The following is a 9,406-nucleotide window of genomic DNA, read 5'->3' as shown; positions in this document are numbered from 1 at the left end:
AAAAACCCTCATTTGTAACAAAGATTGTTGGCAGTTAAATTTCAGAAAAGATAATGATGAAAGTATGCTTCATTTTTAGCAGTATTAGGAAAAATTACTATTTTTGAAATCTGCCCTCACTGGCATCAGGTTTATAAAACGCACTTTATACACCTGCCTAAATAAGTATTACTCATCCATTTATGAAAAATACGTTTGAGATAAAAGAAGGGTCTCTAGATTTTACAAAATAATTTTAAACACTTTTTTTAAGACTGAAGAAAAAAATGAAGAATTAAGAAAACTTTTTGAGTGAATATCATCACTGAAATATAATGTGAATCGAATAAGAAAGAAAAATCATTAACTAGAACAAAAGGCAATTGGGTATGGTTTTCCTATTGTAGAACATGTTAACCATTTATTAATTGATTTAACTCTAATTTTACTTGACTAAAACCTAGATACAAATTCATGTTATGTCTGTATTTTCATAATTAAACGAATTCTATTTTGAAATGTATTTTACAAGCTCACAACACAACTTTATAGGCATCTGCGTCGTGGGGGCGGGAGTCAGCTGAGCTGCTGGGGCAAGATGAAAGTTTTTTGAATGCCAAAATATTATACTTATTTTATTTTTTTATTATTATTATTATTTTGCTGGGGGACACAGTCTGGTTCTGTCTCCCAGGCTGGAGTGCAATGGCCCGATCTCGGCTCACTGTAACCTATGCCTCCAAGCAATTCTCCTGCCTCAGTCTCCTGAGTTGCTGGGATTACAGGTGTGTGCCACCATGCCTGGCCAATTTTTGTATTTTTAGTAGAGGCAGGGTTTTGCCAAGTTGGTCAGGCTGGTCTCGAACTCCTAACCTCGTGATCTGCCCGCTGCAGCCTCCCAAAATGACGTGAGCCACCGTGCCTGGCCACTTACTCTTTCATGATTCTGAAAACAACGACAAAGCCTTGGACATACAATGTCAAGTACACTCTTCATTATCTAGCTTGAATTTTGATTTCTGAAGATATTTTTGCTGTCTGTGGTCATTTTTTCTTCGCTTTGTAGTATCCTCTGCTGCATTCAAATTCTTTAAAGAAAGACCTATTTGTGTCATTCTTTAACATCAAAATTTATCTTGATATTTAGCTTATATTTTGTTTCTGCTGCTTTGTCTTTTAGATATAAAAACATATCATAGAAGTTTACTCATTTTACACGGTACCTCTGTTGTATACATGAAACATACATGTTATAAAACTTCTGTTTTACATAAATAAATTTCATATATATATAAATATATGTAAAACTTAAAGAAAAACTAAAATGAACATTCACGTTTTGATCACAGGTTTTTTTTAATGGAATGTGTCTTTGAAGCCCTGAACACAGCTACTTCTCTATTTATTTACTGAGCACTTAAGTTTGTTTTTGATTCTAATCGACATTTTTCTGACGTTGCCTTTCTCTACATGGTTTTGTATCTCTTTCGTTTTGTTGACATTATGTCAGCAAAGATCTCTAGATCTCTTCTTCAAAGTCTTTAAATCATCACACATCTCTCTGCCCCTTTCCCTTTTTCTAAAACGGCCTGTTTCCTTTTTCCCCTCAACTCAGATACTAAAGATGTTTTCTTCTCTTTTTCTACATTGAATGATCTCCTTGATGCTTTTTGTGTGTACTTTTTTCTCTTCTTATAGACTGCGGTCAATGGGTGTCAAAATGTATTTTTGTGTCTTTTTCAAACATATGTGTTTTACTTTTTTATCTTGGTTACTCATCTCTGGGTTATGGCTTATATTTAGTAATAGGTTATTTTACTTAGCATACCAACATGGATATGAATAGTTTATTTACAAGAAGTGTAGTTAGGCCAGGTGTGGTGGCTCACACTTGTAATCCCAGCACTTTGGGAGGCCAAGGTGGGTAGATCATTAGAGGTCAGGAGTTCAAGACCAGTCTGACCAGCGAAACCCCATCTCTACTAAAAATACAAAATGAACCAGGCGTGGTAGTACACGGCTGTGATCCCAGTTACTTGGGAGGCTGAGACAGGTGAATCACTTGAATCCAGGAGGCAGAGGTTGCAGTGAGCCGAGATCACACCATTGCACGTCGCCCTGGGCAACAAGAGTGAAATTCCATCTCAAAACAAAACAAAACAAAATGTATGGTTATAATATCACTTTACCTGCTATATATGCCATAAATTATTCTTCATATTATTTATCTAAGATTGTAATTTCATATAGAATGCTTCCAAACTATGTTCAGTTGAAACTGAAAGGATCATAGCTTATAGATTTGTTTCTTTGATATGCCATAACATAACATCTTTTTAAACAATTATTAAATAGTTACTCTTAAAAATACTTGACTTACTAACTATGTACATTTTTGCAGATATAAGAAACTCCTGGAAAGGACAATAAATATGTTAGATGTATTTGGAAATGAAGACTTTGGTTTCCATGGAGACTTAAAAACAGATAAACTGAAAATGGATATTCTGATTAAGAAGCTAAACCATAAGGTAATTTCTTTTAAAAAAATTATTTTATCTTAAGGTCTAGATTACCTGAGCAAGGCATGCAGGTGTGTTACATAGGTAAACGTGTGCCATGCCATGGTGGTTTGCTGCACCTATCAATCCATCACCTAGATATTAAGCCCCACAGGCATTAGCTATGGATCTTGATGCTCTCCCTCCTGACCCCAACAGGCCCCAGTGTTTGTTGTTTCCCTCCCCAAGTCCGTGTGTTCTCATTGTTCAGTTCCCACTTAAAAGTGAGAAGATGCAGTGTTTCGTTTTTTGTTCCTGCATTAGTTTGCAGAGGATAACAGCTTCGGGTTCATCCATGTCCCTGCAAAGAGCATGACCTCATTCGTTTGTATGGCTCCATAGTATTCCATGGTGTATATATACCACATTTTCTTCATCCCGTCTATCGCTTGGACATCTGGGTTGATTCCATGTCTTTACTGTTGTGAACGGTGCTGCAGTGAACATACAAATGCATGTATCTTTATAATAGAGTAATTTACATTCCAACATATGGTAATTTTAAATCGGTTTGGGGATTAAAAATCACATAATTTGGGAAAATATTAATAATGAAAAAACACAAATTCTGCCAAAATATGTTGAGAAAATAGAGGATAAATATATCTTTTCAGATTTTAAGTACATCAGGCTCTTAGTTAATCTTCCCCAGAACTGGGAAGACCTAGAAGGGGAGAGATTGGGCTACATTAATGAGGGACATTTCAATCTCTTGGCCCTGCAGCGGCCATTTCAAAATATGTCAAAAAATATATTTAGGGGTTAAATATTTTGATTTCCTTCAGCTTCTTCTCTCTGTGATGCTGGACCGGAATCGGGTTAGAAAGTGAGCCACATTATAAGAGTCAATAAAACCCATCTGATGAGATTTTATAGTTTGAAGTGTGTGATTCCCAGACCCTGTGGATAGAAATTGGAGCCAAAGAAAACAAGGTCTTATTCCTCAATATAAATCTCTCAGTGCTTTAAGCAGTGAAAGAAAGATTTTTCATTTAATTTTACTGAGTTGATACTAATGAAAAGAATAGTTTTCAAAACAAATCCTTTTTTCTATAAAAAGGACATGCTGTTGATTCTCTTAGGCCTTGACCTCTGGCCAGTGATCTGAAACCAAGCAACATCTGTCTCCAGATCACTAGTACCAAAATCACTAGTACCAAATTAATTAGGGGTGGAGGATAACAGGTTTATTGAGAAATAATGAGCACACCATGCAATTCACTAATTATAATATACAATTCATTCACTTTCATATTTTGAGAGAGTTATGCAGTCCTCGTTACAATCAATTTTAGAATATTTTCATCACACTAAAAACAAACCCCACATTATTTAGCCATCTTCACTAGTTTCCCCTTCCTCCCTCAGCCCTAGGGAACCACCCACCTTCTTTGTATAGATTTGCCTATAAGCCTCTGAAATAAAAAGCAAGCGGTCTACAGTGACTGGCTTATTTCACTTAGCATAATTTTTCATGCTGCATCTGTGCTGTAGCAGGTATTGATGCAGAGTTTTTGCTCCTTAGTTCAGCTAAATCTGGGTTCTTCTGTCATGACCAGAAAAAATTAAGCATGAAGACACATTGAAGGGTGAGGAGGACAGAATTTATTAAGTGAAAGGAAAGTGCTCAGCAAAGAGAGGGGTCCTGCAAACAGGTTTCCACCTCACAATTGAATACCAGGAGCACATGAGCTGAAGTGGTCAGGCTCCTCCCCTGCATAAGGCGGGAATTCCTGGTGACTCCTCCCCATCCCGCCAGTGCTTGTAGGCCTCCAGTCCTCTGCCGGCATGTCCAGGCAAGACAAGTCCAGGTTCCCTTATCTGCACATAACATTGCAGAAATATCTATTCAAAATCTTTGCCCGTTTTTAAAATTGGGTTATCTTGTTGTTTATGAATGGCAGACATTCTTTATATGTCCTATATATGTAAGTCCCTTATCAGATATATGCTTCTCAAATACTTTCTTCTACTCAGTGTCTTACCTTTTCACTTCTTGATACTGTCTTCTCAGGCACAGCAGTTTTCAATTTTGAAGTCCATTGAATCCATTTTTCCTTTGGAGTCATAGCTAAGAAAACACTGTGAAATGCAGTCACAAAGATTTATGCCAGGGTTTTCTTCTGAGGGTTTTATAGTTTTAGCTGTTACAGTTAACTGTTTTGAGTTAATTTTTAAATAAGATATCTGGTCCAGCTTTATTTATTTTTTGCATATGGATACCCAGTTTTCCCAGCACCATTTGTTGAAAAGACTATTCTTTTCCCATTCTGTTCTTTTGTTAACCTTGTATAAAACCAATTGACTGTAAATGTGCAAGTTTATTTTTAGATTATCAACTCTTAGCTTGTTTATGTCTATTCTTATGCCAAGGCCAAATCAAATTTAATGAGGAGTTTTTTTCCATCATATTGCATATTACCAGATGTCTCATGTCATAATAAAAATTAAATGTAGTGGAATATCTTTAACTTCACTTTTTGTGTCTCGAAGATGTCTCTGGCCAGCTTATACCTTACTTACTCTAAGACATGATGGAAATCAGGCTTACAAGACACACTTGATTTCTTTTTTTCTCCATTCCAACCTTTAGTCTCTTTTCCATTGCCCCACTCTATAGTTATATTTGCGGAAAGTTTTGATCACAGGATATGCTGACGTAGTCTAATATTTAGTGCATTATGTTTTGCTAATTCATTGTACTTCATAGAATCTTCCATAGCTGTCTACCATCCAGGAAGGAGAAGTTTAAGTCTGAGCTGCCAGCTTTCCTCAGTGGAAATCAAGTGAAGTCATCATCTTTCAGTTCGCAGATCCTCTTTCCACCTGGTAGCTGGTTCTCTTGGGTAGCACTGTGGCTAATACTTTTCTTGGTGCCAATCTTGCATTCTCAGAAACCACAGTTCCCTGTATTGACCTCCTTTTGCTGAAACAGAGATGCACAGCTCTGCTTTCTAGCTCAGTAGATGATTCTTGGAATATAAAGTTTAATTCATTCCAAGAAAAAGTCTTAGGAGTGCAGCACTTCAAAATCAGGTAATGTTCAGGCAATTTATCAGAGACACATAGTAGATTAGTATTTTGACTTTTGAAATTTCAGAATGTGCTATAGAGACACATTGTGGCATAACATAGAGATGGGATGGTCTTAACTCCTCCATACAAACAAGCTTGAAGTAAGGTGAAGGAGAAATTGCATTTGATGTCTTAGCACTCAAAGCGTGCTGTTTATTTTACTTCTTTGAAGACTAAAAATCATTCCATAATGTTCTCCTTATTTCCTCACTGAGAAAAGGAAAATGAAAATTGAACACTAGATCGATTAATAAATACTCAAAGCTTCTTCTTTTAGGATTTTACTTCATTGAAATCAGGTAAATGTCTGATTTTGGTTATGTAACCAAGTATTTCTAGTTATTTCTCAAATCATATGTCTTCTTGCTTCCCAGTCTGGTCTCCTAACTTGAGGGGAAATTGTAAGGAGACACCCTGGCCTTGTTATCAGAGCTCATAATTGAAGGGGGTTTTAGGAAAAGTTCTTCCTCAGCAGCTTCTGTCTCTCTCCTGGTTATCTGCTGCTTCTCAGTAATGTTTGCCATCAGTGAATAAATCTCAACATTTATTAGATCCTACTTTAAAGGAGACTCTTTTCTGCTACACAAGTTATGTTTCCTGTCCTTTATTTTTCTAACAATTACCCAGAGTTTTGTGACTTACAAGAAAAACATTTCGTTTGTTCATGAACCTGTGGTTTGGAAAAAGCTTGGCCAGGAGAGCTTGTCTCTGCTCCCCTCAGCTTCTCTAGGAACAGCTGATCATTTGGGGAAATGGAATCATCTGAAGCTTTGCTCACCCACGTGTTTGATGGCTGATACTGGCCATTGGCTAGAACCTTGGTTGAGGCAGGCAGCATGAACACTGACCCTGGCACTGCCAGGCTGTCTTTGTGGCCTGATCTCTCTCACAATCTGGGGGCTGAGTTCGAAGGGAAAGCAGTCTGAGATAGGGAAGCCACATGGCATCCCTTTTACTGCATTCTATTCATTAGAAGGAAGTCAATAAGGTTGGCCCATATTCTGTTTTTAAATGGGATGAATATAGCCTCGCTTCTGTTCTAATTGACATACATATATATATATATATACACACACACACACACACACACACATAATTATGGCCATAGAGTGACATTTTGATACATGTACATAGTGTGTAATGATCAAGCTAACTAGCACATTTACTACTTCAGTCATTTTTCATTTCTTTGAATTATGAACATTCAAAATCTTCTGGCTTTTAAAAAACATACTATAAATCATAGCCATATTCACCCCACAATACCACAGAACACCGGAACTCATTCCTCTTATCTAACTGTAATTCTCCATCCATTAACCAGCCTCCCCTCTCCTACTTCTGTGAGATTTTTGTTGTTGTTAAGAGACAGGACTTTTCTAGTGTAGTCTGGGCTCTGGGCAACTGTAGTCATCCAGATTGGAGACAGTGGTTTGATCATAGTTCACTGTAGCCTCAAACTCTTGGGCTCACATGATCCTCACACCTCAGCCTCCTGAGCAGCTGGGATTATGGGCATGCAGCACTGCACCTGTCTGATTTTTGACTTTGTAGAGATGTCTCCCTATGTTGTCCAGGGTGCACTGGAACTTTTGGCCTCAAGTGATTTTCCTGCCTTGGTCTTTTAAAGTGCTAAGAAATAACAGGCATCAGCCATGTTGCCCAGCCCTCAGTTTTTCTTCAGCTCCCACACATGAGTGAGAATGTGCAGTATTTATCTGCACTTACCATAACATCCCTCAGACTGATCCACGTGGCCAAAAATAACAGGATTTAATTCCCTTATATGGTGAATAGTATGCCATTGTGTATGTGTACCACAGTTTTTTGTCCATTCATTTGGTGATGGACATATAGGTTGATTTGATACATTAGCTGTTGTGAATAGTGCTACAATAAAACATGTGAGGACAGGTATCCTTGTGATCTGTTGTTTTCTTTTCTGTTGCCTGAATACCCAGTAGTGGGGTTGCTGGGTCCCTGGGAAGTCCCATTATTAGATTTGTGAGAAAAACTCGTGTTGTTTTCTGTAGTGGCTGCACTAATTTACCTTCCCACCAACAGCATGTAAGAGTTTCCTGTTCTCTGGAGCCTCACCAGCATTTGTTATTTTTCTATCTTTTCAATGACAGCAATGTATTCAAATTGAAGCAAGATTATATCACATTGTAGATTTGATTTGTATTTCCCTGAGGATTAGTGATACTGAGCGTTTTTAAAATTACTTACTGGCTATTTGTATTTCTTTTTTCTAAAAAAGCAGTATAGTTAGATATTTTGTTTGATTTTGAAGTCAGATTTTATTTTAACGGTCAAGTTGTTTGAGTTTCTTGTATATTTTACATATTAGTCCCTTATTAGATGAATAGTTGACAATATTTTCTCCCACTCTACAGGTTTTCTCTTCACTCAGTTGTTTGCTGGCCAGAAGCTCTTTAGCTCAATGTACTACCATTGGTCTGTCATTTGTTTCTTCCTATGCTTCTGATGTCTTACCCATAAAAATCTTTGTGCAGACTAATGTCCTCAAGCATTTTCCCTATATTTATTTAAAGTAGTTTGATAATTTGGGGCCTTACATTTCAGTCTTCAATTGATTATGAGTTTCTTTTGTTATATGGTGTTACAGAGGAAGCTAGTAGCATTCTTCCCCATATGGATATTTAGTTTTCCCAGTGCCATTCATTTGAAGAGACTGTCCTTTCCCAATGTACGTTCTTGTCACCTTAGTCCAAAATCAGTTGGCTTTAAATATGTGGATTTATTTCTGGGTGCTGTATGCTATGGCCTTTACCCCAAGAATCATTACTTCTTAAAATGCAATTCAAATTGTCCTGAAACATTTGCAGTCTATGGAGAGGCTTATGGCATCAGAATCCTTATTTACAGGATTCATTATTTTCTGTCTTTTTGAAATATGGTCTTTGTCTGTCATCCAGGCGGAAGTGCAGTGGTGTGGTCATAATTCACTGCAGCTCTGAACTCTGGGTACAAGCCATCCTTTTGCCTCAGTCTCCCAACTAGCTGGCTCTACATGCATGAGCCACCATGCCTGGCTAATTTAAAATATACACACACACACACACACACACACACACACACACATAGACATGGGAGTATCACTATGTTGCTCTTGCTGATCTCAAATTCCTGGCCTCCAGTGATCTTTCTGCCACAGCCTCCTAAAGTGCTGGGATTACCGGCATGAGCCACCATCCCTAGTATAGAGTATTAAATTATTTTCAAAGTCTTATTCCCAGAACCATTTATTGACTTTGGCCTAAATCACCCAATGTGATATGTCTGACACTGTTTTGACATATTGTGGGAAGTGAGGAAAAGGGAGGGAGTTAGACACTTTTCACTAAGAGATCACTTAGTGCCATTGAAGGAGGAACATAAATGTATTATCAGGAAAATAAAAGTCGGATGAAGTGCAAAAGTTCTCTGGAAAGATGACAGTAAAGCATATATTTTTGTGACTCATGGTAGCTTTAACTTTGCTCTTAAAATTCTGAGTAATTTAAGGCTTTACATTTGAAGAATCTACTGTGTTACAGATAACATTTTATTGCAAGTAAATACTTTTCAAAATTTGCTATTGGTTTTGTATTAGATTATTCTTAGCCTACTTCATTATCAAACTATATTATTTTATTCATGCAGTTTGATGATCTTATGGCAGAGAAGGAAGCTGTATCTTCAAAATATGTCAATTTGGTGAAAGACAGACAAGTTCTTCAACATGAGCTATTTATGAAAAAAGTACAACAGGAATGTGAAAAACTTGA

The 9,406-nt window shown here is 37.1% G+C and overlaps 1 protein-coding gene across 4 annotated transcripts in view; it reads left to right on the top strand.

Moving 5' to 3' along the window:
* Nucleotides 1-245: 245 nt before the first annotated feature.
* LOC126929831 (ankyrin repeat domain-containing protein 18B-like) overlaps nt 246-9,406 on the top strand; it is a 24,031-nt gene continuing 14,870 nt past the window's right edge. For all 4 annotated transcript variants that reach the window (XR_007717291.1, XR_007717292.1, XM_050746493.1 and 1 more), the window contains exons 1-2: nt 246-366; nt 2,381-2,510. Coding sequence is in view for 2 of the 4 variants with exons in the window: in XM_050746493.1 (XP_050602450.1) it covers nt 2,412-2,510 (99 nt within the window). In the remaining 2 variants the exon portion in view is untranslated. The remainder of the gene's footprint in view (nt 367-2,380; nt 2,511-9,406) is intronic.

Source organism: Macaca thibetana, chromosome 10 (genome assembly GCF_024542745.1).
Source record: "Macaca thibetana thibetana isolate TM-01 chromosome 10, ASM2454274v1, whole genome shotgun sequence".
NCBI classification, from domain to species: domain Eukaryota; kingdom Metazoa; phylum Chordata; class Mammalia; order Primates; family Cercopithecidae; genus Macaca; species Macaca thibetana.
Note: the sequence above shows the minus strand (reverse complement) of the source record. Positions and strands in the feature narration are given on the sequence as shown.